Source organism: Sus scrofa, chromosome 16 (assembly GCF_000003025.6).
Source record: "Sus scrofa isolate TJ Tabasco breed Duroc chromosome 16, Sscrofa11.1, whole genome shotgun sequence".
NCBI lineage: Eukaryota > Metazoa > Chordata > Mammalia > Artiodactyla > Suidae > Sus > Sus scrofa.
In genome coordinates this window covers 25,749,461-25,777,223 of record NC_010458.4, presented here as the reverse complement: position 1 = coordinate 25,777,223, position 27,763 = coordinate 25,749,461, and the positions used below count along the sequence as shown (strand labels likewise).

The following is a 27,763-nucleotide window of genomic DNA, read 5'->3' as shown; positions in this document are numbered from 1 at the left end:
TGGGAACTGGAACATAATAACCTGGAGCAAGAAGTCCTATCCAGCTAAGTAACCTCCATGGATGTCATTGTGTGAGAGGACAGGGCTCAGACAAGGCGAGTGTTTGCTTGGTTCCCAGTCATCATGTGTTCCATTGAAGGGTTCTTGGACAGTATGTAGTGCAGTTTAGAAAGCCTGTTTTCCAAAAAGATTACTTTTGTTAATTTTAATGGTGAATCTGATATTTTAGGAAAAAAACCTCATTAGTTTCCTAGGGCTACAGTAATGAAGTACCACAAACAGGGTGACTTAGAACAATGGAAATTCAGAGTTCCCTTGTGGCACAGCGGGTTAAGGATATGGTGTTGTCACTGCAGCAGCTCAGGTTGCTGCTGTGGTGCAGGTGTGATCCCTGGTCCAGGAATTTACACATGTTATTGGTGCAGCCAAAACAAACAAACAAAAAACAGAACAAAAAACAAACCAAAAAACCCAATGAAACAAGACAAAATAAAAAAAGGAAAAACAAATTGTTTTAGAATCCTGAGGACCAGAAGTCTGAAATCAAGGGATTAATAGGGTCACATCTCTGAAGGCTTTGGGGGAGAATGTGTTTCATTCCTTTTCCAGCTTCTGGTGGCTCCTGGTGTTCCTTGGCTTGTGGTAGCAAAATTCTAGTCTCTGCCATCTTCACGTGGCTGCCTTTGTGTGTATATGTGCCTGTGTTCTCCAGTCATAGATATTGAGCCCACCCTAATCTAGGATGATTTCTTCTTGAGATCCTTAACTAATTACATCTGCAAAGACCCTATTTCCAAGTCAGATTATATTCTGAGGTTCTGGTGAATATGAATTTGGGGGGTGAGGAGGGGGACATTATTCACCCAGTTATCATTGCCATTTTATGTGCTTTTAGTTTTATGCTCTTTATTTCCCCTTTATGACGCAGTCATCCCTTGGTGTCTGTGGGGGAATGGTTCCAGGAGCCCCTGAGGATACCTAAATCCGAGGTTGCTCAAATCCCTTATATGAAATGACATTGTACAGTTGGCCCTCCATAATCTCAGGTTCTTTGTCTGGGTTTATGGAGGCTGAATGTTCATTTCTGGAAAAAAAAATCCTAGTATAACTGGACCTGCACAGTTTAAACCTGTGTTGGTCAAGGATCAATATTCTTTTTTTTTTTTTTTTGGTCTTTTTGTCTTTTCTAGGGCCACACCCCTGGCATATGGAGGTTCCCAGGCTAGGGGTCCAGTCAGAACTGTTGCTGCCAGCCTATGCCAGAGCAACCCAGGATCTGAGCCGCGTCTGTGACCTACACCACAGCTCATGGCAATGCCAGATCCCTAACCCACTGAGCGAGGCCAGGGATTGAACTGCAACTTCATGGTTACTGGTCAAGTTCGTTAACCACTGAGCCATGTTGGGAACTCCTCAATATTCTTTTTAAGTAACTTTTAAATTGGTTTAATAGAATGAATAAAATGTCTTTTTGGTATCTTGTCTTAAAACATTGAAATTGATATGAGGCAAGTTTTTAGTAGACTGGATTTGTTTTCTTATACAAGAAAAAGTAGCGGTGACTGACACATAGTAGGTGCAGATACTCTATTTTTTAAATTAATGAATTTTTATAATAACTCCTTTTAGTATGGGGAATTCAGTCTATTCTTTTCAAAAGTATAAGACTATACATTAAGGATTCCTATGTAATATTTTTAAATTGTTTTCATTTTTTAACCTTTTATTGAAGTATAATTGATTTACAATGTTGTGATAGTTTCTGCTATACAACAAAGTGAATCAATTATACATGTATACATATTTATTCTCTTTCAGATTCGTTTCCCCACATAGATTATCTCAGAATATTGGGTAGGGTTCTCTGTACTACGCAGCAGGTCCCATTGGCCAATAAATTCATATACCTCAAATGTATATGTGTGTGCAAATGCCCCCAGTCTATCCCTCCCCCCACCACCTGTCTCCTTTGGTAACCATAAGTTTTTCAAGTCTGTGCAACTGTTTTCTGTTCTGCAAATAAGTTCATTTGTATCCTTTTTTTAGATTCCATATGTAAGTGGTATCATATGGTGTTTGTCTTTCACTGTCTAATTTCACTAAGTATGATAGTTTCTAGGTCCATCCATGTTGTTGCAAATGTCATTATTTCATTCTTTTTTATAGCTGAGTAATATTCCATTGCATATAAGCACCACATCTTTTTTATCCATTCCTCCGGTGATGGACATTTAGGTTGCTTCCATGTCTTAGCTATTGTAAATAGTGCTGCATTGAACACTGGAGTGCATGTATTTTTTCCAATTATGGTTTCCTCCAGGTAGATGACCAGGAGTGAGGTTGCTGGATCATATGGTAATTTTATTTTTAGTTTTTGCTTTTTTTTTTTTTTTTTTTTTTTTGTCTTTCCTAGGGCTGCACCCAAGGCATATGGAGGTTCCCCAGACTAGGGGTCTAATTGGAGCTGTAGTCACCAGCCTATGTGCCACAGCCACAGCAACGCCAGATCCGAGCCTCCTCTGTGGCCTACACCACAGCTCATGGCAACACGAGATCCTTGACCCACTGAGTGAAGCCAGGGATGGAACCCGCAACCTTATGGCTCCTAGTCGGATTTGTCAACCACTGCATCACAATAGGAATTCCTATTTTTAGTTTTTTGAGGAATTCCCATACTGTTTTCCATATTAGGTACACCGATCTACATTCTCACTAACAGTGTAAGAGGGTTACCTTTCTACTCATCCTCTCCAGCGTTTATTGTTTATAGACTTTTTGTTGATGGCCATTCTGGCTGATGTAAGGTAGTACCTCATAGCAGTTTTGATTTCCATTTCTCCAGTAATTAGTGATGTTGAGCATCATTTTCATGTGTTTTTTGGTCGTCTGTATGTCTTCTTTGGACAAATGTCTATTTAAATCTTCTGCCCATTTTTTGATTGGGTAGTTTGGGCTTTTTTGATATGGAGCCACAGGAGGTATTTGTATATTTTGGAGTTTAACCCCTTGTCAGTCACTTCATTTGCAAACATTTTCTCCCATTCTGTGGGTTTTTTCTTCACTTTGTTTATGGTTTTCTTTGCAAAAACATATATGTAAGATTTTTTGGGGAAATTTTTTTTCAGCTGCTCCTGTGGTGTGCGGAAGTTCCATGGGCCACGGATTGAACCTGTGCCACAGCAGTGACTCAAGCTGCTGCAGTAACAACACTGGATCCTTAACCCACTGTGCCACAAGACAACTCCTAATGACTATCTTTTAAAAATATCACATTTCACTTACCATTTTTGTAAAAGGCACAAGTTTTTGAGAAAGACCTGGGTTCATATTTTGACCTTGTCAGTCACTAGCTGTGTAACCTTGGTCAAGTTATTTCATCTTCCTATGCCTTAGTTACTTGTAAAGTGTTCCATAGTTGGTGAGAGTTAGAGTCAATATGTTTTAGTACAAAATGAGTATGTTGGAGTTCCTATCGTGGTGCAGCGGAAACGAATCCGACTAGGAACCACGAGGTTAGGGTTTGATCCCTGGCCTCGCTCAGTGGGTTAAGGATTTGGCATTGCCATGAGCTGTGGTGTAGGTTGCAGATGTGGCTCAGATCTGGTGTTGCTGTGGCTCTGGCCTAGGCCAGCAGCAATAGCTCCAATTAGATCCCTAGCCTGGGAACCTCCATATGCCGTGGCTGCAGCCCTAAAAGGACAAAAGAAAAAAAAAAAAAAAGAAAGAAGGTATAACAGTTAAAGGGCATGTAAGTATTAGGGGTTTATTGAATTTACTATAAAATGTACGACAATGACAACAACAACAATAAAAACCAAAATGGGTGTGTCGTAAATATTAACTGGTGAGTTGCATACCTTAATTGTATTATGTATTAGAAACTAACTAGATTTAGATTTTTTAGAAAATAGTAATCTTTTTTAAAAACCGATTTAAACTTAAGTCAAATGAACCTGTTTTTACCTCTTTGCTCTTCTATGACCAACTAAGTGTTTTCATAGTTTTGGGTAGTAGGTGAAATCAGTGTTGAGGACTTGGTATTATGTGTATATATGTCTAGCAACATTATGTTGAAAATTAACCAAAGTCAGGAAATGGTTTGAACTTTGGAAGCTAGAAATCTCTGGTGTTTATGGAATGGGGGAGGATGGAGCAGGTTTGTTGGATTGAAACTTATGGGTATGGAAGCTTGATGCATAGAAATTACAGCTATTTATTTAGTACTTATTATGCCTGGATAAAGGCAAGCTACTGAATCTAAGTGGGTAAAAGGGACAAATCAAAGAGCTGAGTTAAAATTAATTATGTAGGATTAAACCAGAATATTTAGGATTGATTAGATAGGAATGAGGGATAGGTTTGGGAGCAATGGAAAATAAATAACCTTAAATAGTAATAGCCCCCATCTATTTATCAAGCACTTACTGTGTCAGGCACTACGGAAAGCTCTCTACAAACCCTACTTCTTGACATCCTTATGGTGTGTGTGGAATTTTTTTTTGAATAGAAGGTTGAAGTAAATTACCTTGTTTGAGTCAAACATTTGATAAATACCTTCATATAGGATCAAGCCCAAGGCTGTGTGACTGCAGAGTCTGGGCCTTCTATACAGGTTGCCTTCTCATTGGAAGGGGAATTGGGTGCTCAGCCCTACTCCTGTAAAAGGTGATCTGCTAACCTCTATTTTTTTTTTTTTCCTTCGCTTTGGAATTTAAAAAAAAGATACTTTATTTTTTATTTTATTTTATTTTTTTGGCTGTGAGGTAGGTGCATTATCTTGCTGTGGGATCTCAGTTCCCAGACCAGGGATTGAACCTGGGTGGCAGTGGTGGAAGTGCTGAGTCCTAACCACTAGACCACCAGGAAACTCTCTTGAAATTTTTTTAAATTGAAGGGAATATTAAAAATTAAGTAAAATTTGAAAAAAGATCAGTGTAACTATTTTAATTAATTAATTTATTTTTTATTTTTTGTCTTTTCGTCTTTTCTAGGGCCGCCCTTGTGGCATGTGGAGGTTCCCAGGATAGGGGTCTCATCGGAGCTGTAGCCGCTGGCCTAGGCCAGAGCCACAGCAACGTAGGATCCGAGTCATGTCTGTGACCTCTGCCACAGCTCATGGCAATGCCGGATCCTTAATCCACTGAGCTAGGCCAGGAATTGAACCCGCAACCTCATGGTTCCTAGTTGGATTCGTTAACCACCATGCCACGATGGGAACTGCCTATTTTAATTTTTAACACATTATCATGTTTGTATGACTGTTTTTGCATAACTGGAAAACAGATTACATATACAATTTTTGTTTGTTCTTTTCATGTTTATGAGGACATTTCCTATAGTTGTGGTTTTCTTTCCTTTTTTGGCCATGCCCACAGCATGAGGAAGTTCCCTGGGTCAGAGATCAAACCCCTCCCATAGCAGCAAACCCTGCTGTTGCAGGACAACTGGATCCCTCACCTGCTGTGCCACAAGAGAACTCCTTCCTGTAGTTTTCTTTCTTTCTTTTTTTTTTTTTTTTTTTTGTCCTTTTGCTATTTCTTTGGGCCGCTCCCGCAGCATATGGAGGTTCCCAGGCTAGGGGTCGAATCGGAGCTGTAGCCACCGGCCTACACCAGAGCCACAGCAACGCGGGATCCGAGCCGCATCTGCAACCTACACCATAGCTCACGGCAATGCCGGATCGTTAACCCACTGAGCAAGGGCAGGGACCGAACCCGCAACCTCATGGTTCCTAGTCGGATTCATTAACCACTGCGCCATGACAGGAACTCCTCCTTCCTATAGTTTTCATATGAGAATCTGTTATGAAAGTGGAATGACAATGTGTTAAATTGTTGTCACAGAATTTAGAATCTGGAATGACAGTGTTAAACTGTTCTGTTTAACCAAAATTGGTCATTTAGGTTAATTACATAAGACAATAATTAATATACTTATGCACATTTTCATCTACCTTTAAGTTAAATTATGAGTAGAAGAACAACAAATTTTTAAAAAAGTGAAATATCCCTTTAATGCTATTCTAGGATATTAATTGCCCTTTTATTGCTCTAAAATGTTCTCTTGGTTTACCCAGCCATGAAAAAGGAATTGTATACTAGTTTTCCATTAAAACAACAAACTGACCATGTACCCTGGCTGTTGACTTAGCTTAGAATGTCTGTGTGTGTGTGAGAATTTGAGTGATCTCTATACAGTTGGTGTCATGACACTTTCCTCCTCCCTGCCACTGTCTCAGTTTTTGTTTGAATATTTATATAATCATACTTTTTGATTTCTCCCACTGTTTCAAAAGTGAAGAGGTTATACCTCTACAGTTCTAGTTAATGTATAATTTGATGAGATGCTCAAGTGTTAGAAAAAAAATTGATCTGTATCTCAATTGTTTGGTGATTGATTTCATTGTTTATTCTGCCTTCTTTATTTTGGGGGGAGGAGGGCTTCTATTATTTATAGGTGCAATCATAGTCTACTCCTTATTACATGTGAGTTGAATTTTAATTGATTCCCTGTGTCTTGTCTATCACCGTCCCTCCTGTTCTTACTAATTGCTCCCTTTTAGGTATGTATTCCATAAAATTTTCTGTCACATTTCTGCCACAGACTTACTGCTTTCTAAATGATTTTAGTTGTTCTGTTTTAAAATTTGTCTTGTTCGCTCTTATTTCATAACTTCTGTTTTCTTATTACAGAAGTAATAATTAATAATTAACTATTTAATATTAAGAAATAGTTAATAATTTTTCCTAAAACATTCACATATTTCTCAAGTAAGCATTATTAAAGTCTATTCTGTTTGCTTGTTTATTCTTTTTCACTGTAAAATGTTTTGGTTTTTCTTACTTTACAGTTATTTTGGTCCTCTTCAGAGGCACCCAGTTTGCTTTGCCTGGCAGCATTAACTGGCCTTTAGTAGATGCCAGATACATGATGCCAAATGAATGAATTCAAGAGAGTGCTTCGAATTTCCTATTCCAGTTCCTTATTTAATGACAGAATGTACATGTAGAGTTTCAGATAAGCCCTAATTGTTTCTTAAAGTTAATTAGGATTGAAAACAGGAGTTTCCATTGTGGCGCAGCGGAAACAAATCTGACTAGGAACCATGAGGTTGTGGTTTCAATCCCTGGCCTTGCTCAGTGGGTTAAGGATCCGGCGTTGCCGTGAACTGTGGTGTAGGTTGCAGACGTGGCTTGGATCTGGTGTTGCTTTGGCTCTGGCCTGGGCCGGCAGCAACAGCTCTGATTAGACCCCTAGCCTGGGAACCTCCATATGCTGCAGGTGCGGCCCTGGAAAAAAAAAAAAGAAAAAAAAGAAAAGAAGTTAAGCAGAGTATGAGAGGAGACTAGTCAATGAATTGGAGTTTCATCAACTAGTTGATGAAATTGGCTGATGAGTTTGAATTTAGACCCAAATGGATTCTGCTTTAATATTTTTCCCAAGACTGAGTCTGTCAGGATTATCTGATATTGTGCCTATTTCCCAGTCTTGTTTCAGTTGTGTGGTTAATGGAAGAAGGTTCCTGCTAAGCCCCAGTGCTTGGAGATTTGGAAGGTAGTTGGAACAGAGGAGAGTATTACTTATTCATTATCAATAAATTAGGTCTCAGGAGTTCCTGTCGTGGCTCAGCAGTAATAAACCCAGCTAGTATCCATGAGGATGTGGGTTTGATCCCTGACCTTGCTCAGTGGGTTAAGGATTCGGTGTTGCTGTGGCTGTGGTTTAGGCCAGCAGTTGTAGCTCTGATTTGACCCCTAGCCTGGGAACGTACGTATTCTGCACTTGTGGCCCTAAAAAGCAACAAACAAAAAATTAAAAAAAATTTAGGTCTCAGAAGATACTTCCTGAATTGGGTTTAAGAGTCAAGTTGACTCCTCTTAATCACATCTTTTTGATGCTGGAGATTGGAGAAGGCCATATCAGAAATTAGAATGTGCATGATTTCTGCAGTTCATTTTAGCTATGATTATAGGTTTTCTTCCTCAGTGATTTCATCTGTATATATATATTTTTTATTTTGTTTTGTTTTATTTTATTTTGTTTTATTTTATCTTTTCTAGGGCTGCATATGGAGGATCCCAGGCTAGGGGTCCAATCGGAGCTGTAGCTTCTGGCCTACCCCACAACCACAGCAACTCGGGATCGGAGCCGCATGCATCTACAGCCTACACCACAGCTCATGGCAACGCTGGATCCATAACCCACTGAGGGAGGCCAGGGATTGAACCCGCAACCTCATGGTTCCTAGTTGGATTCGTTAACCACTGAGCCACAACGGGAACTCCTATTTGTAATTTTTTAAATTTTTTGTCTTTTTAGGGCCGCGCCCATGGCATATGGAGGTTCCCAGGCTAGGGGTTGAATCGGAGCTGTAGCCAATGGCCTTTGCCACAGCCACAGCAACCAGGGAGCCATGTCTGCGACCTACACCACAGCTCATAGCAACACTGGATCCTTAACCCACTGAGTGAGGCCAGGGATTGAACCCACATCCTCATGGATATCAGTCAGGTTTGTTACTGCTGAGCCATGACAGGAACTCCAGAACATGAGGAGTTTAAAATATCGGTATTGAGTTTTCAACTTGGAAATAGTAAGAAAATGTATTAATCTGCTAGGACTGCCATAACAAAATATTGCAAGTTGAGTGGCTTTAACAGCAGAAATTGATTTTCAGTTGGTGATTAATAAACATGCCAAGGAAAGCTTTTTGACATTGGTTTTACAAATTATGTTTTATTTAGAAGAGAATATTTTTTTTCCTGAAAAACTAAAATTCTAAATAATTTATTTAGAGAGTTCTCTTGTGGTGCAGCAGGTTAAGGATCTGGCATTGTTATAACAGTGGCTCGGGTCACTACTGCGGTGAGGGTTTGATCTCTGGCCTGGGAATTTCCGCATGCTGTGGGTGCGGCCAAAAAAGATTTCTATGGATTATACTTCATTTCAAGTTATTATGAAATATTGGCTATATTCCCTGTGCAATGAAGTATGTCCTTGTAGCTTATTTATTTTATACTTAGTAGTTTATACCTCCCCTACCTCTATCTTGCCCCTCCCCACTGTGTCTCTCCATGGGTAACCACAAGTTTGTTCTCTATATCTGTGAGTCTATTTCTTTTTTATTATATTTACTAGTTTGTTTTATTAAAAATTAAAAAACTTTATTGAAGTATAGTTGATTTACAATACTGTGTTATTTTCTGATATACAGCAAAATGGTTTGGCTATATACACACACACACACACTGTGCTGCACAGTGTATTCTTTTAGCTTATTCATATATATATATATTTTTTTTCAGATTCTTTTGCATTATAGGTTATCTATTTTATATATAGTGGTGTGTATTTGTCAATCCCATACTCCTGATTTATCCCTCACCATCCTTCCTCTTTTGGTGACCATAAATTTGTTTTCAGTGTCTGTGAATCCCTTTCTGTTTTGTAAATATGTTCATTTTTATTTTTTTTTAGATTGTATATATAAGTGATATCATATGATATTTGTCTTTCTCTCTGACTGACTTCCGTTAGTATGATAATCTCTAGCTCCCTCCATGTTGCTGCAGATGGCATTATTTCATTCTTTTTTATGGCTGAGCAGTACTCCATTGTATATGTGTATGTACCAAGTTTTCTTTATCCATTCCTCTGTTGATGGACATGCAGATTACTTCCATGTCTTGGCTGTTGTAGTGTTGCAGTAAACACTAGGGTGCACATATCTAGTTAGAGTTTTTGTCTCTTTCAGATATATATGCCCAGGAGTAAAATTGCTAAATCATATGATAACTCTGTTTTTAGTTTTCTAAGGAACCTCCATAGTGGCTGCAGCAATTTACAGTCCCACCAACAGTGTAGGAGGGTCTCCTTTTCTCCATATCCTCTCCAGCATTTATTATTTGTAGACAGTTTGATGGTGGCCATTCTGACCAGTATGGGGTTATGTCTCATTGTACTTTTGATTTGCATTTCTCTAATAATTAGAAATGTTGAGCACTTTTTATGTACCTGTTGGCCATCTGTGTCTTCTTTGGAGAAAAGTGTATTTAGGTCTTCAGCCCATTTTTTGATTGGGTTTTTGTTTAGATATTGAGAAAGCTGTTTATATGCTTTGGAAATTAACCCCTTGTTGGTTGCATCATTTGCAAATGTCTTCTCCCTGGCCATAGGTTATCCTTTTGTTTTGTGGTTTTCCTTTTGTGCAAAAGCTTTTAAATTTGATTAGGTCCCATTTTGTCTTTTGTCTTTTTTTTTGTTGTTGTTGTTGTTATTGTTGCTATTTCTTGGGCCGCTCCCAGGGCATATGGAGGTTCCCAGGCTAGGGGTTGAATCGGAGCTGTAGCCACCGGCCTACGCCAGAGCCACAGCAACGCGGGATCCGAGCTGTGTCTGCAACCTACACCACAGCTCATGGCAACGCCGGATCGTTAACCCACTGAGCAAGGGCAGGGATCGAACCCGCAACCTCATGGTTCCTAGTCGGATTCGTTAACCACTGCGCCACGACGGGAACTCCCCATTTGTTTATTTTTGCTTTTATTTCTTTTGCCTTGAGAAACCAATCTAAGAAAATATTGCTGCGATTTATGTCAGAATATTTTGCCTATGTAATTTTCTAGGGAGTTTTATGGTGTTCTGTTTTATATTTAAGTCTTTTAGCCATTTTGAGTTTATTTTTGTGTATGGTGTGAGGGAGTGTTCGAACTTCATTGATTTACATGAGGCTATCCAGTTTTCTCAACACCACTTGCTGAGGAGACTGTCCGACTTACGATGTACTTCAGTAAGCATAATACCCTCCATGTCCAGGATATTAGTTCTTTTATACCTTTTCCTCTACACTCTCATTCTTCTACTGTAATTAGGTCATACTTTTAAAAAAATTTGTATTTGGTGTTTTCATAATTGTGACTGTATAAAAACTATTTGCTAAGCCAATACTATGACTATCTTTTCTTTCTTTTTTTTTTTTTGTCCTTTTAGAGCCACACCCACAGCATATGTAGGTTCCCAGGCTAGGAGTGTAACTGGAGCTGGAGCTGCCTGCCTACACCACAGCCACAGCAATGCCAGATCCAAGCCGCATTTGTGACCTACACCACAGCTCATGGCAACGCTGGATCCTGAACCCACTGATCGAGGCCAGGGATCAAACCTGCATCCTCATGAGTACTAGTCAGATTCGTTTCTGCTGAGCCATGACAGGAACTCCCCTATGAATATATTTTCTTATAGAACATTTAATTTTTATCTATTCCACACCTATCCACTCCCTACCCACCTCCTGGGAAATAACCATCCTGGTCCTCAATAATAATATTGGTCTGGATTTGTTGCCTTCTAGCCTTCTACATAGTTGTTACCTAGGATTTTCTTCATTACCGTACTGGGAGTTCTTTTTCCTCTATATTTATTTGATTCCATCTTTACTGACTGTCATCTTGATTTCCTTCCTGATTTTGATGGAATATATATTCTCCACCAGGTTCTTTTGTTTTTGTTTGTTTAACTTGTTTGTTTGGCTGTAGTGTGCAGCTGTGTGGTTTGCAATCTCAGTTCCCAGACCAGGAATTGAACCCGGGTCACAGCAGCAAAAGCATGGACTAGCCCATGGACCACTAGCCCATAGACCACTAGTTCACCAGGGAACTGCCTCTCCCCTAGATTCTTGAGAAAGGGTGATAGAAGCTAAATTTTTGGTGACTTTGCCTTTATAAAAAAAAAAATGTCTAAATTCTACTGTAACCATTGATTATCTGGTTATAGCATTCAAAATTGAAAGATAATCACTTAAATTTTTTTTTCTTATTTAATAACATAGAAGCTATGTGCTCATGATTCAAGTGATTATAGATAGAGGAAGTATGTTTAATATGAGGGAGTTTTTGGAATGATGGAACTATTCTGTATCTGATTGTAATGGTGGTTACACCAATGTCTACCTGGGTTAAAATCTCTAATACTGCATACCACAGAAAAAACTTCAATTTGCATGTTTGATAGATTAAAACATGAAAAGTAAATTAAGACGATTTCAAAGTACAGAAAGAGAGCAAAAAAGGAAGTCTCTTTTTCTCTCTCCCTTAGCCTTCCAGCTTTTCTTTCTGTAAGAGACCACTGTTACTAGTATTATTTTCCCACTTTCACTCTTAAACATCTAAACATTCAGGGATAAATCAGGCAGAATTGAAAGGAACTTGGAGTTGTTCAAGTATTTTCAGAGATTGCTAAGATTATTACTCTTGGAATAGTTCTATGTATGTTATTAATCAAACCTGGCACTAATTTATTAAAATTATTTCCCCTACAGTTGGCAAACATGAATTGACTGGTCATAAAGTTGCTGTGAAGATACTCAATCGACAGAAGATTCGAAGCCTTGATGTAGTAGGAAAAATCCGCAGAGAAATTCAGAACCTCAAGCTTTTCAGGCATCCTCATATAATTAAATTGTAAGATCTGATTATATTAAATGTACATGTTATTTCTCATTATTTTTGTTAACCTGCTTAATCTGACAAGTGAGAAAGATGAGTGACATTTCTTCAGTCTGTTCCTGAGGGTTTTAAAACTTCTTCCCATTTATGTATTTATCTAACCCCATTCACGGTCACTAAAGCCTATGTCCATGTTTTGCCCTTGTGCTTATCGGGTGTTATCTATCTTATTCTTTCTTGTCCTCTGGACTGATGCCCCTCTGATAGATCACCTGCAGCACCCCTATTGCTATAGCGCCAAGAATGATTTGCTAGTAAAAACTCTTGACCTCCAAATTTCCACATGTCAGCCTCACTAGAGACATTGCAGTAGAAAGGGCTCCCCTCCCCCTCTGCCCCCCCCACTGCTTATATCTGATAAAGCAAATAACAAATAATAGATTTCAGGAATTCAACATTTCAAAAGGTGGCAATACTATCATTGTTTTATAGTTGCCAATTGTAGGGTCTATAGGTAACTGTATACTGTTCAGCTTTATTATGCAGGCTGTGAATGAAAACCATTTAGACTTTTGTATTGAACTGGCTAACTCAGAATTTGTTTCATGCTCACCTCTTCTCATTTGTTGAGGTGCCATGTTTTAGGTACCATCCTTATGCTGGCGACCGTTAAATATACATCTCCTCTTTTGAAACTTGTTCCTTAATTCCCGACTCATATGTCCACAGCCTGTTTTACACCTCCATTGGGGTATGCACGAGGTACATGCCCAAAACTGAACTCTTTATTTCACCATCTCAGTTAATATCCTCAGGGCAGAAACTCAGGAACTATCCTTAACTTTCCTATCTCTCTCACTTCCTACCCTCCATTCCATCTCTTCCTTCAAAAATAAATCTAGTATCTGAGTGTTTGTCAGTTCCTTATGTCATCAACCCAGTGTGAGCCACCTTTATCTCTCTCTTGGACCACTGCAGTAGCCACCTACTACCACCTTACTGCCCCCAGTCAGTTCTTCACACTACTGCTGTAAACTAAAGTTACTCTTTTAATCAGCCAGATCACAGGACAACTTTGCTTAAAACCTTCAGTAGCTTTCTTTCTCCCATGGAATAAAAGCCAGAGCCTCATCATGGCTGTAAGGTCTTTGTAAGGTTTTCTGTTACCTCTTGGAGGCCACATCCTGTTTCTCTCTTCTTGCTCACTCTGTTCCAGCCTTCCTACCATTGCTCAAACCTGCCAGGCAGGTTTCCACCTGGGGGCCTTTGCACTTGCTGTTTCCTCTGCCGGGTTTACCGTCTTCCTAGATAATGGCAGAGTTAGTTTCCTCACTTCCAAGGCTCTGCTTAAGTGTTACTTCATCAGAGAGGCCTTCCTTGAACACCCTGTCTGAATGATTCCCTTTAGTTTGCTTTTCTCCTCTTCATAGCATGTTCCACCACCTGAGATATTGCCTTTTTACTTAGTGTCTGTTTCCTGGCTCCTGGAACACGAACTCCATGAGAGTAGAGAATTTATTTTGTTCCCTACAGTTTTCCCAGCTCCCGGCGCAATGCCTGGTGTATTGTAGGCACTCAGTAAATATTTATTGAATGAATGAATATACGTGTTTAATACTGGTAGACAATGTTTTCTCTCACCAGGTACCAGGTCATCAGTACACCATCTGATATTTTCATGGTGATGGAATATGTTTCAGGAGGCGAGCTATTTGATTATATCTGTAAAAATGGAAGGGTAAGCAGTTCTGATTTAATCCTATATATATTTTGTAACTTCCCTTATCCCTTACTAGCATCAAAAAATACCAGAAAGCAATTTTGTTAAGAGGTCTATTTAATAACCAGTTCCTTTATTCATATATTTGCCTAGAATCAGAGACTGTTTAGAGCTAGGAAGGATCTTAAATATTATCTCCGTACTACTTACACAGATATGGAATCTGAGACTGACAGTTTATATATTTGCTTAAGGTCACATAATTTATTGACGACAGAATTGGATTGAGATTCCAAAACTCATGATCTTCAGACTTAGCTTCTGGGGCACAAGGATAATTTTAATATATATCTAAAAGTAGGTATTTAGTCCTCACAAAATATGTTATTAAATACTTAAAGATCGAGGCCTTGCTAGTCAACCCTAGCCACATTTAAATTGCATTCATTTTTTGGTTTCAGAAATCTGGTGTACCTGGAATAGTCAGAACAGGTTCTGTGAAGGAGAAATTAGACTTAAAGAATTCAGAATTGGAAGGAACTTTAGAAGGCAGTTTTAACAGTATCTTAAGTTACAGATACCAAAACTGCACACTACCCCCCATCCATACTTTTTCTCAACTTGGGGTATGTAGTATGCAAAAACCTCTTTCCAGAAGAGCAGGTCGAGCATGGAGAAGCCAGTTTTTTTTCCCTCCCAATTTAGAGTTCTTATATCATTCATTCATTTGTTCTATATAGCACATCTGTTTACTTTCATCAAAATCATTAGCCAAGTTAATTTTAATTTTACCATTTTTTAACATGGTTCATTTCAATTTCAAGTGTTTTATCTGTCTTTTCAGTCCCCCTTCCTCCTCCAATCTCCCCAATGTTCTGCCCCAATGTTCTGCCTAGAGAAATGGGAACAGACATAAGTTGGATTGATATCTTGCTTTCTTATCATTTCTCTTCCTTTTTTCATGTCTTGATCATTTTGTTTTACGTTACGGATATTTCCCTCAATTTTGCCTCTTGCATATTAAAATTCCAGCTGTCATTTTTCTATTTCAAAGATCTCTTTCTTATTTTCTGAAATTGTCTTTCTCAAATTAGCCTATTTTTTTGTTCCATTGAGCAAATAAACTTATCTATATGAAGATGGCAATTAGTTTAAAAAAAAAAGTTTTCTTCTGTTCCCTACATTGCCTCTGTGCCTTCTGTGCTCCCTGCTCCCTGTTCTTCTGTTCATTTTATTGGTCTTTGTCTTTTGTACATGGCTCTTGCTCAGATGTCTGGTGATTCTGGGTTGTGGGCCCATATCTGAGAGTGAAATACTAAATGCAAAGCTCATGGTGGTAGAACTTATTGATTGGTGGGTCTTCCCATAAGTTGAATAGGTAGGGACCTGCCCATTTGATTAGAGAATGTCAATAATTACACATATTTTGGAATTTCCATTGTGGTGAAGTGGGTTAATAATCCAGCTTGTCTCGTGGCATTGCTGGTTCAATCCCCAGCCCAGCTCAATGGGTTAAGGAATATTAGCACTGCCACAGCTGTGGTGTAGGTCACAGATGCGACTGGGATTCAGTCCCTGGCCCTGGAATTTCCCCATGCCTTGGGTGCAGCCAAAAAAGGAGAAAATGTATAAATATTTAGCTGCTGTAGAAGAAACCTTCTAGTTTCCTTGTGGCTATTGGCTTAGCTGCCAGTGCCTCTGCGAGCTAAATGGGGAAAGGCTAGCAAGCCTCACTGGTTAGTATGTTGACTTTCAATGAATCCCCACAATTTCCTTCTTGTGCCTTGTTCCTACATTGGTGTCCTTAAGAACAGAGCTAGTTCAGCCTTACTAAGGAGTAAATCATGGGTCTTATTCCTCAGTAAGTATGAGCTTAAAATGTCTTTCTTCAACCAGTTGTCCTGTTGTCAGCTCACTTCTCATTTCTACCTTCAGCCCAACACCTTCAATATCTAAGCCCTTTCAGGGGTCTGTGTGCAGCTGAGCTTATCACTGATTTCCACCCCTAAAGGCTTAGGAGGTTCAGCTTCCTGTGGTTGGCCAGCACAGCACTGTTCATCTTCTGTCTAGCTTAGTGACTCCTCTTGATTAGTGCTGTCTCTTCTCTTGCTCTTTTGTCTTTATATGCTATCATTTTAGTGATGTTTCAAAAAGTGGAGACCAAAGGTTCCATCTGCCATGTTTAAATGGAAATATGCTTTGACTTTTCTAATCTTTCTTTGTAGACTTCCCTGCCTTGATCTCTGTCCCGTATTTATTATTAATATAGTATAATTTTGATTTTTATATTTTGTTTAATCAGATTTTCTTCTCTTTGACATTTAGAACAGATTTTTTTCCCATTTAGTATATTTGACATGAAGTTGTATTAAAAAATGAACCTAGAAATAAAGGCATTAGATTCCTCTGGAGGAAGGGTGTCTCTTAGTACTTTGATAATTTTACTTATACTTTCAAAAGAAATGACTGTTTTCATCTTCCAGATTTTCAACGCCATTTAATAGGTGTAAGAATCTGGTTTTATAATGCTAATTTGTGACCTGTGTTAGAGAATTGTATATTAGAGTCCTTTGCCCAGGGGATTAATAGCTCATTTATTAAATATAACTTCTTGGGAGCAGGCATATCCAAGTAATGGTTTTCACTTATGGAAAAAAAAATTAATAAAATAAGCAAATAAGGATAAATGGAAAGAGAAGTTTTTAAAGAGTATTTTAAAAAACGTAGTTATAGCATAAAGATATGATTTTTTCAGTAAACAAAGATAAATGTTGTATTTTGTAAAACAAATTAAAAAAGGTTTTTATTTCGTTAAAACATCTTTTATTTTAGGAGATATGATAACATGGTCATGCTTGCAAATTCATTAATAATGCTTAAATGTTGCTTTCTCATGTGGTCCAAAACAGTATTCCCCACCCCAGTATAAACTCTCTGTGCCCTTATCCTGCTTTATTTTTCTTCAAAACACTGTCACTCTTTATGTGTTTATTATCTATTTTCTGTAACTAGATTAGGGCCTTGGTTTTATTCATTGCTATATCATGATTGTCTAAAACAATGCATGGCCCATTGAAGGTATTCAATAAATAATGGTTAAAGGAATCAAGGATTAAATATTTGTAATTTATAGGAAAAAATGCTTAGTTTTAAGTAAAATATGAAATTATTTGAAATAGTGCATGAAATTTAGATGGAAGAAAGCTTTTAGAGTGTAGTCAGAAGAGTGGTAATATAAGAAAGCTGAGTTCCTGACTTGGGTTCTAAGTCCCTCCTAGCATTTCCGTTTGGTGCTGTCTTTATATTCTCCCCAATTCAAAAGTATCTTGTGAAGGTTTCTTGCATTTTCCCAGTTTTATTGGTTGGAGAATTATAGGTAGAATAACTTCTTTTAAAGACTCACCTTTAAGATATCTCTCTACTGTTCTTAGCTGGATGAAAAAGAAAGTCGACGTCTCTTCCAACAAATCCTTTCTGGTGTGGATTATTGTCACAGGCATATGGTGGTCCACAGAGATTTGAAACCTGAAAATGTCCTGCTTGATGCACACATGAATGCAAAAATAGCTGACTTCGGTAAGGAGATTTTTATAGTTTGATATATTCATTATGTTTAACAAACATCAATAGCATTATTCAGATAACTTATGCAGTAGACCGAGTATCCCAAAGTAGTGTATCCTCACCATTTTGTCTATGTACATACAAAAGGAGTGAAAATAAGGAATTCACTTTTCTTAGCTTTATATCTTTAAAATTGAGTTTTATGACAGTTTAAGTTTAGGCAAACAATTTAAGTTGGCAGTATTAGTAACACCATTTGAAAAGAGTCTTTAATTTGTGAAGAAGTTAGCAACCTATTTCCAGTTTGTTCTTTTGATCAAGTATGGAGCAAAAAGAAAGAGACTGGAGGAGTTCCCGAAGAAAAAAAGGAAAGAGACTGGAGGAGTTCCCTTCATGGCTCAGTGGTTAACAAATCCGACTAGGAACCATGAGGTTGCAGGTTCGATCCCTGGCCTTGCTCAGTGGGTTAAGGATCCGGCGTTGCCCTGAGCTGTGGTGTAGGTCACAGATGTGGCTCGGATCTCGCATTGCCATGGCTGTGGCGTAGGCAGGCGACTACAGCTCCAATTCAACCCTTAGCCTGGGAACCTCCATATGCCTCAGGAGCAGCCCAAGAAATGGCAAAAAGGCAAAAAAAAAAAAAAAAAAAAGAAAAAAAAGAGAGAGAGAGACTGGAATGGAGTTATTCAAACTTTGAAAGCCAGAAGCTAAACCACATGAACAAAATTATTTTTTTTAAGTATTTTATTTATTTATTTTTAAATTTTATTTATTATTTTTTGTCTTTTTAGGGCCACACCCATGGCGTATGGAGGTTCCCAGGCTGGGGGTCCATTCGGAGCTGTTGTTGCCAGCCTACACCAGAGTCACAGCAACACCAGATCCGAGCCACGTCTGTGACCTATACCACAGCTCGCAGCAATGCCGGGTCCTCAACCCACAAGTGAGGCCAGATATCGAACCTGCAACCTCATTGTTCCTAGTCAGATTCGTTTCTGCTGTGCCATGACGGGAACTCTGGTATATGTATATATTTTTTAATCTATAGAGATTCATTAAATAGTGGTAAACAGCTATGAGCTACTGTTTTTTTTTTTTTAAACTGACTTCCTTATTACTCAGTTGTCATTATTTTTATACATTGCATTTTTTTTTCTCAGCTGAGCCTGCAGCATGTGAAATTTCCCAGGCCAGGGATCAAACCTGCACCACAGCAGTGACCTGAGACACTGTAATGACAGTGGAAGATTCCTAACCTGCTGTGCCACAAGGGAACTCCATATACATTGAATTTTTGAGGAGGCAGAGTATTTTTTGCATTAAATTATAAAGGGACTTTGACATTCAAAATTATTGTATATGTTTTTTTGAACAGCGGTTAGTAGAAACTTTGAATTTTAATTCCGTGCTACATTTTTTCCTAGAATTTCTATATTAGTAATACTTAAACATGCCAAGTTTATTCTAGTAAGCAAAATAACCAATAGCTTAATATGTACTTATTAAACTCCAACAGTGCACTGGCTTTAAGTGTTGAAATAGATTATAGATTTTATGGTATAAAGGCAAAATATTTGGTAACAATGAAGACCACAAGATTCTGCTGAAGCAAAGAAAAAAAAAATGATTAGTTCTCACTTTAATGCAAACTCAATTTTATTGTTTAATGGAGTTTTTAAATTTTTGTCCTTGGGAAATCTTGAGTAGTGGATGTTGTGCATTTTCAGGTCTTTCAAACATGATGTCAGATGGTGAATTTTTAAGAACGAGTTGTGGCTCACCCAACTATGCTGCACCAGAAGTAATTTCAGGAAGGTAGTATTTGACGCCTCCCCCCTACCGTCCCCCAATGTATTTGTAATTGTCTTTTTCTCCTGGATTTTGTTAGTCTATAGTGTCATATTTAATTCTAGTGAAAGGAAAGAAAATTAAGGCTTATTCTTTTCTTATCCAGAAGTGTTCCAGTTTAAGAATAAAACATTATAAGTGAATAAGGATTAAGGACTCCATATATAGAGGAGAGTGTTGGTTTGCAAGTCAATAGTTAGATGAGAATACTTTCATTCCCCCCCCACCATGGAAGAAATTGAAACTAGTAAGTTTTAATGATAAGACATTAAAAACTTGAGTATTAGGAATATCTAGTAGTTAGAAATGGTTTACTATTTACTTAAATGAAGAATGAAGTAATATGTAACTTTAATTGTTCAAATTAGCTTTATCTTTTATTATAAGGTGTCTGGGGGAATTGGATTGAAATTCTGTTAAACTCTTAAGATTTCATTTATTTTGAATTTTCATTTTTTACATCTTCTAGAGAATGAAATATTATAAGAATTCTAATTCTTCAATTTGCTAACCACCAGCATTGAGAACATAAGGATCTTTGTATAGAGCAGCTTTTCACATATTTAAGATGACAGGAAAATTTAATTTTTTGAAGAGTAATTGTTCTTCACTGTACCACTGAAGACAGAGAAGCTAAAAAATTTTTTTACTAGTTTTTATAATTAGCTTTTAATAACTTTTCATTCAAACCATGTTTCTTTGAATGTTTTACCTCCTGATTAATTTAGAATGCAAAAATGTGGTATTTGCTATTTTCATAAGTTTACTTGTCTAGGCTGCTCAGAAAAATTGTATTTGTGTTAAGACATAGATATGAGTAAGGCAGAAATATTTAATTTTAGATTTACCAGGGTTCATCATTGTCTTTTTATGTTAGCATATTTAAATATTTATATGGGCTATCTAAATTATTTTGGGAAGAAAACAATTTAGGATCTGGATACTGGGGATAGTGTTAATTAAAAAAATAAAAAGAATGTGTTGTAATTATGCATATATGCAATGGGCCATTTCTGAAGTCTAATTTTTCCAGTTTGGAAAAGGTCTTTCTATGAAGTCTAGATGTATGGAAGCTTTTATTTATTTATTTTTGTCTTTTTGCTTTTTCTAGGGCCACTCCCACAGCATATGGAGATTCCCAGGCTAGGGGTCTAATCAGAGCTGTAGCCACCAGCCTATGCCAGAGCCACAGCAACACAGGATCCAAGCCACATCTGCAACCTACACCACAGCTCACGGCAACGCTGGATCCTTAACCCACTGAGCAAGGCTAGGGATTACACCCGAAATGTCATAGTTCCTAGTCGGATTCGTTAACCAATGCGCCACGACGGGAACTCTGGAAACTTTTACTTTTAAAACAATATTTACTGATCATTTCCACAATTTATTTGACCAATTTAAAGAAATCTTTTCCCTGAAGTCAGACTTTGAATGGGTTATTTAATAGGCTGCAGCTAGTTAAATCAGTAGACTACAGTACTGCAACTAAGAGTTTGAAATCCTCTGTGAATCAGTTAGCTGGGCTTTCTTCACAGCCCAGCCTCCTTTAACTTTGGTATGAGATTTTGGATTATTGGGGAGAGTGGGCTTAGAGTCCATCACTAAAGAACAATCTCTGTTGATGAAAGATCATTTAATCTCTCCTCTGTAAGCAAAAAACAATGGTTTTAAATTCAGTAATGATGTTTATTATTCAAAGTTTAGCCCTATCGAATGGCTGTCATGAGGACCCTTGTAAAGTAGTAAGAAGAAAATTTTAGCTATAGTTTGTAACTTTAGAAAATTTTGGACTTTTCCTGGTGGCACAGCAGGTTAAGGATCCATTGTTGTCACTGCTGTGGCAAGGATTCAATCCCTGGTCTGGGAACTCTTGTATATTACTATGGTAGTAGGCACAGGCAAAAAAAAAATTCATAAAAAAAAAAATTCATAATTTTTGTTTTCAAATATATAACTGATAGAATTAGTGTAGAATCTGTGTAGTACACTGCAGTGACTTATAGAAACCATATTCTGATTAATAATTCTTTATGAAGTATATCTATTTAAAGTGTTTGATACTTGATCAACTCTAATGATTATTTAATCCAATTGGTGTTTCCTGTTACAGGTTGTATGCTGGTCCAGAGGTAGATATATGGAGCAGTGGGGTTATTCTCTATGCTTTATTATGTGGAACACTTCCATTTGATGATGATCATGTGCCAACTCTTTTTAAGAAGATTTGTGATGGGATCTTTTATACCCCTCAGTATTTAAATCCTTCTGTGATTAGCCTTTTGAAACATATGCTACAGGTGGATCCCATGAAGAGAGCCACAATCAAAGATATCAGGTAATAAAGCAATGTAATGATCAGATCTAATAGTATCAATGATATAAGTGAAAAAAAAGTTGCAGGACAGTATGTACAGTGTAATCCTGTTTTTATGTTAAAAATAGTATGTAGACTCCTTTATTTATTTTATTTTGTTTTTTTGTTAGGTTTGGTTTGGTTTGGTTTTTAGGGCCACACCTGAGGCATATGGAAGTTCCCAGGCTAGGGGTCAAATCCGAGCTATAGCTGCCAGCCATAGCCACAGCCAGCCAGATCCAAACCACATCTGCAACCTGTGCCACAGCTCACACCAACCCTGGATCCTTAACCCACTAGCAAGGCCAGGGTTCGAACCTGAGTCCTCAAGAATATGATTTAGGTTTGTAAGCTGCTGAGTCACAATGGGAACTTCTATTTTATCTTGGTTTTTTAAAATACACACTGGAGTTCCTGCTGTGGGGCAGATCCAGCATTGTCTCTGAGGTGGCGAGGGTCTGAGCCCTGGCCTGGCCTGGTGGGTTAAGGATCTAGCATTGGCCCTGCTGTGGCTCATATTATCTCCCTGGCTAAGGAACTTCATACGCTGCAGGTGCAGCCAAAAAAAAATTACACACTAAACTTGCTACCTCAAGGAAGTAAGATTTGTAGGAAGGGAGCTTTCATTTTGTACTTAAGAGAATGTATTTGTTTTGAAATTTAACAATCTTATATTTTTAAAGTAAAAAGAAAGCTAATGAAAAATAAAAAAGACCTTAGTGGGCATTAGATTTTGGAGTGATTTTATTTTTATTTTTTGTCTTTTTAGCCTCACCCTAGGCATATAGAGGTTCCCAGGCTAGGGGTTGAATGGAAGCTACAGCTGCCAGTCTACACCGCAGCTACAGCCATAGCAATGCAGGATCTGAGCCGCGTTTGTGATCTATACCACAGCCCATGGCATGATGGATCCTTAACCTTCTGAGCGAGGCCACGGATCAAACCTGTGTCCTCATGGATTCTAATCAGACTCGTTTCTGCTGAGCCATGACAGGAATTCCCTGAAGTGATTCTTTTTAAGATTTCCTATACTATGCTTCATGTTTGACTGTCACATGTTCTTATGGGATTGATACTTTTTAGTAGTAAATTTGTGTGTTGCTATTTGAGTTCTGATGAGTTATTATTGTAATTTTTCCTTTTATTCATCTCAAGCAATGAGAAATTTTAAATAACGTGGGGTTTTTTTTTGTTTTTTTGTTAATAGTGTGCATTGAATTACATGTGAAATTACTGTTTTGTAGGTAAAAAGAATTGTCAATATTGCCAGTTTCATGTGGTTCAAACTAGTAGTTTAAATAAGGCAGAATTGGAGTTCCCATCGTGGCTCAGAGGTTATCAAATCCGACTAGTAACCAAGAGGCAGCTGTAGCTCCGATTAGACCCCTAGTCTGGGAACCTCCATATGCTGCGGGTACGGCCCTAAAAAAACGATAAATAAATAAATAAATAAGGCAGAAATGATGATGACAAATTTCTTTCTGCGATTTGGGCGAGCCATTTCTGATGAAGATTATAAAAAAAATCACTGCAAGTTTTCTTGTACCATTGTTTCCTTCCTTTTTTTTTTTTTTTTAACCTTATGGAAAATTTCTCTTTTGGTCTTCTTATGGCTACACAGCACATTTCTCTGAGATGGATGGAGAAAGAAAAAAGAAATCAGATGTGTATCTGGGAATAGTAAAGAAGAAAGCATTAGAGTAATGAAGAAAGAGGAAAGATCATATGTAGAATTTAAAGCTTGATTCCTTTACATTTACTCCAAGTGCTGTAGACCAGCTTAAAGATACCATGACTGGCAGGGCATGATTTTACCACTAGAGGAGAAGAGCTAATCATTCTCTTTTATTTATTTTTGTTTTTTGGCCTCACCTGCAGCATATGGAAATTCCCAAGGCAGGGATTGAATCCGAGTTACAGCTGCAACCTACACCACAGCGGGGGCAATGCTGGATCCTTAACCCACTGCACTAGGCTGGGGATTGAAGCAGCACCTCCACAGAGACAAAAGTGGATCCTTAACCTTGTGCATCATAGCAGAAACTCCTAAAATTTATATCTATGTCTTCGTGAGAGACACCCTTTATTGTGTTTTACATATTTTTCCAATTAATTGAAATATATGACAATTGGAAAAGACTTGGAAAACACCCAAAAAATAGAGATTACAGTGGTCTTAATCAACTATCCTCCAATAAAATTAAATTTAAAAAAAGATCTCTAATGCCATCACCCAAAAGATAATCATTGTTCTTGTAGCTGTTTTCCTTGCTTGATGCTTTTAGCTTTAGCTTAATTTTTTACATAGTTCAGATCAAAAGTATCCTCTTATATGTGAAGTTAGGAAGTCCTCAGTTCCTTCATTTAAAATAAGGGGTATTACCATCTTCATAAGAGAGTTGTTTAAAAATGAGGTGGGGGAGGGAGTGGGATGAACTGAGAGCTTGGGGTTAGTAGATGCAGATTATTGCCTTTGGAATGGATTAGCAATGAGATCCTGCTTTGTAGCACTGGGAACTCTGTCTAGTCACTTGTGATGGAGCATGTAGTGCGAAAAAATAGAATGTATACATGTATGTGTAACTGGGTCACCATGCTGTACAGTAGAAAAAAATAAATAAAAGATAAAAAAAAAAAATAGGAGTTCCTGTGGTGGCTCAGTGGTCAACAAATCCGACTAGGAACCATGAGGTTTTGGGTTCAATCCCTGGCCTTGCTCAGTGGGTTAAGGATCTGGCATTGCTGTGAGCTGTGATGTAGGTCACAGACACAGCTCGGATCTCAGGTTGCTGTGACTCTGGTGTAGGCTGGCGGCTACAGCTCTGATTAGACCCCCTAGCCTGGGACCCTCCATATGCCCCTAGAAAAGACAAAAAAAAAAAAAAAGAGTTAAAAAAAAAAGAGGTGAGATGATGTTATGAAGTGTTGAAGTGCACATACCAAGCACTCAATGAATAATAGTTGTCTTTTTTTGTTATGTATTTTTTTCACTTAATATCTTAATATTACATTCAAAGAGTATTATAAAGAAGCTGGATGTAAGATGATCTTTGCCATTTGTTTATCATTACCATCTGTTCCAAAACTTTAAATAAAAGTGTAGACACTTTTTTGGTTGCTACAGCAGTGTTTTCTCCCTTTTAAAATCAGAGGAAGGCTGGAGCATTTCTCCCAATATATACAATGAAATGTGATCCTGAAGAGGAAAATCTCAGTTTTAAAAAGTGATAATACAGTATGAGTATAACTATAAATGAATTCATATCCTAAATCCTCAAATTGTGGCTTTTAGTCTCATCTCTCCTCAAAATCCTTCTCGTGACCTCTGACATTTTCTCTCAGGGAACATGAATGGTTTAAACAGGACCTTCCAAAATATCTCTTTCCTGAGGATCCATCGTATAGTTCAACCATGATTGATGATGAAGCCTTAAAAGAAGTATGTGAAAAATTTGAATGCTCAGAAGAGGAGGTTCTCAGCTGCCTTTATAACAGAAATCACCAGGACCCTTTGGCAGTTGCCTACCACCTTATAATAGATAACAGGAGAATAATGAATGAGGCCAAAGATTTTTACTTGGCAACAAGCCCACCTGATTCTTTTCTTGATGATCACCATTTGACTCGGCCCCATCCTGAAAGAGTACCGTTTTTGGTTGCTGAAACTCCAAGGGCACGCCATACCCTTGATGAATTAAATCCACAAAAATCCAAACACCAAGGTGTAAGGAAAGCAAAATGGCATTTGGGAATTAGAAGTCAAAGTCGACCCAATGATATCATGGCAGAAGTTTGTAGAGCAATTAAACAACTGGATTATGAGTGGAAGGTAAGAACGAGCATTCTGCTGTTGTTAGCACATTTAGTCAAACCTTTAGTCTGTGAGATGCTTTATAGAAAAATTGCTTTTGACTTTGTTTTTGTCCATGCCATATGCTAGGTTGTAAATCCATATTATTTGCGTGTTCGAAGGAAGAATCCTGTGACAAGTACATACTCCAAAATGAGTCTACAATTATACCAAGTGGATAGTAGGACGTACTTATTGGATTTCCGTAGTATTGATGGTATGTACATCACACAAAACAACGTAGATGACATAAGAGACCTTGTTACCTAATTTGGCGTTTTAGTAAATCTTTGATTCTTTTGAAGCTTGTTGAGTTGTTCCTTGTAATTTAATAGCAAAAGAACATAAAATGTGAGATTTTGTGCCTTTGTCATGTCAGCATTTGTGAGTCTTGTGAATAGTGTACTGTACTTTTAATATTATCTTCTTATAAAATCCTTAAAGCTTGATACAGCCTAATCCTAAAGTGATAGTTCCTGCTGCATTTCCTGGAACTGAAGCACTCTGTGTCCCAGATAGCCATTGTAATTAGCTAAAGGCAACATTGTTAACCTTAAACATTAAACATTTTAGGTACATGTCTATTTACGTGCAGTCGTAAATAGTCATAGATAACCTGATTCAAATCACTATTTCAAATCACTGAAATAGTAAAAATTTTTAAAGTTAGGTATTTTAATTGGTTGTCAAAATAATGACCCTTCTCTACTATGAGAATTTAAAATATGTCTGTGAGTTTTATTAAAGAAACATTATATTGTTTTACAGTTTTAATAGTTTAAAAATGAAAAATCTGTACTTAGAAAATACATCTCTGATTACCATTATTTGTAGTTTGCCAGAATATCTTCTTCTCAACTAGATTGGTTGAGGTAAATAATTGCAGAAAGCTGAAAGGGATTTTTTGTTGTTATTTTTATGTTAAGTGGGACAAATATCTTATATACCAAGGTATATATGAATAAACTATAACAGACCTCTAATAAATGGTGCAAGATCATACCACAGTTTGAAATTTATATTAATTCACATTTCCCATGCAAAACACTCTAAAACCTAATTTACCTTATTTATTAAAAAGCCTGATGGAACAACTTGACTTGTAATTCAAGTAAATACGTACTTATTCTTTTTCTCTACTTCAGCATTATAAAGAGGTATAGCTGTATATACATAAATGGTCTCCCACAGAGCCTTTAATTAAGTAGAAGTTTATGGCAGTTCTTCACTGGCCATATCAATTGAATTAAGATATGTTGCCACTTTTGTTCATTTAAGATTATATGGGATTATTAGATGAGATTCAGTTATGAGTTTTTTGTCTTCTTTTTAAACTCAAAGATAGTACCTATGTAGTTATCAGGCACAGATTTGAAGAATGATATGTTGGCCGACCTGTTTGTTTGCTTACCTTTATGTTCATATGGTGTTTTTCTGCTAACACATACTAATGCAATCTGAGATAAAGAATGGGTTTTATTTTGTTTTTGGCTGCACCTGCAGCAGGTGGAAGTTCCCGCGCCGGGGACTGAGCCTGAGCCACAGCTGCAACCTGAGCCAGAGTAGTGACAACAGTCAGATCCTTAACCTGCTGGGCTACTGGGGAACTCCAAAAAAATTTTTTTTTTCTCACTGTATTTGGATTCATTTTGTAACCTATGGTAATATTAGTACCTAGGTCTGCCAATTGAATGACCATTTACTGTTTTTATATTGTGTTCCCAACTTAAGTTTTTCCCTGATTTTTGTTCATTGGAATTGTTGTTTTTTAATAAGATCTTAAATCAAATTTGAAGATAAAGGGGGAGAATGAAAAGCATTGAGATGCGAGTTAGGAGACCTGGGCTCTAGATTTACCTCTCTGTCCATCTGTTACCTATGGCAAGGCCCTCAACTTTTAGGTGTTTATGAACTCATTGTGCTGGGCCAGGATTAAACCCATGTTTCTGCAGTGACCTGAGTTGCTGCAGGCAGATTCTTAA

The 27,763-nt window shown here is 37.6% G+C and overlaps 1 protein-coding gene across 3 annotated transcripts in view; it reads left to right on the top strand.

Moving 5' to 3' along the window:
• The window catches only part of PRKAA1 (protein kinase, AMP-activated, alpha 1 catalytic subunit), a 37,623-nt gene that overhangs the window by 6,301 nt on the left and 3,559 nt on the right, over window positions 1-27,763 (top strand). For all 3 annotated transcript variants that reach the window (XM_021076521.1, XM_021076522.1, NM_001167633.1), the window contains 7 exons: window positions 12,317-12,458; window positions 14,088-14,181; window positions 17,595-17,739; window positions 19,455-19,542; window positions 21,689-21,913; window positions 25,274-25,760; window positions 25,872-25,998. In XM_021076521.1, coding sequence (XP_020932180.1) covers window positions 14,122-14,181; window positions 17,595-17,739; window positions 19,455-19,542; window positions 21,689-21,913; window positions 25,274-25,760; window positions 25,872-25,998 — 1,132 coding nt within the window. In that variant the 5' untranslated portion in view covers window positions 12,317-12,458; window positions 14,088-14,121. The remainder of the gene's footprint in view (window positions 1-12,316; window positions 12,459-14,087; window positions 14,182-17,594; window positions 17,740-19,454; window positions 19,543-21,688; window positions 21,914-25,273; window positions 25,761-25,871; window positions 25,999-27,763) is intronic.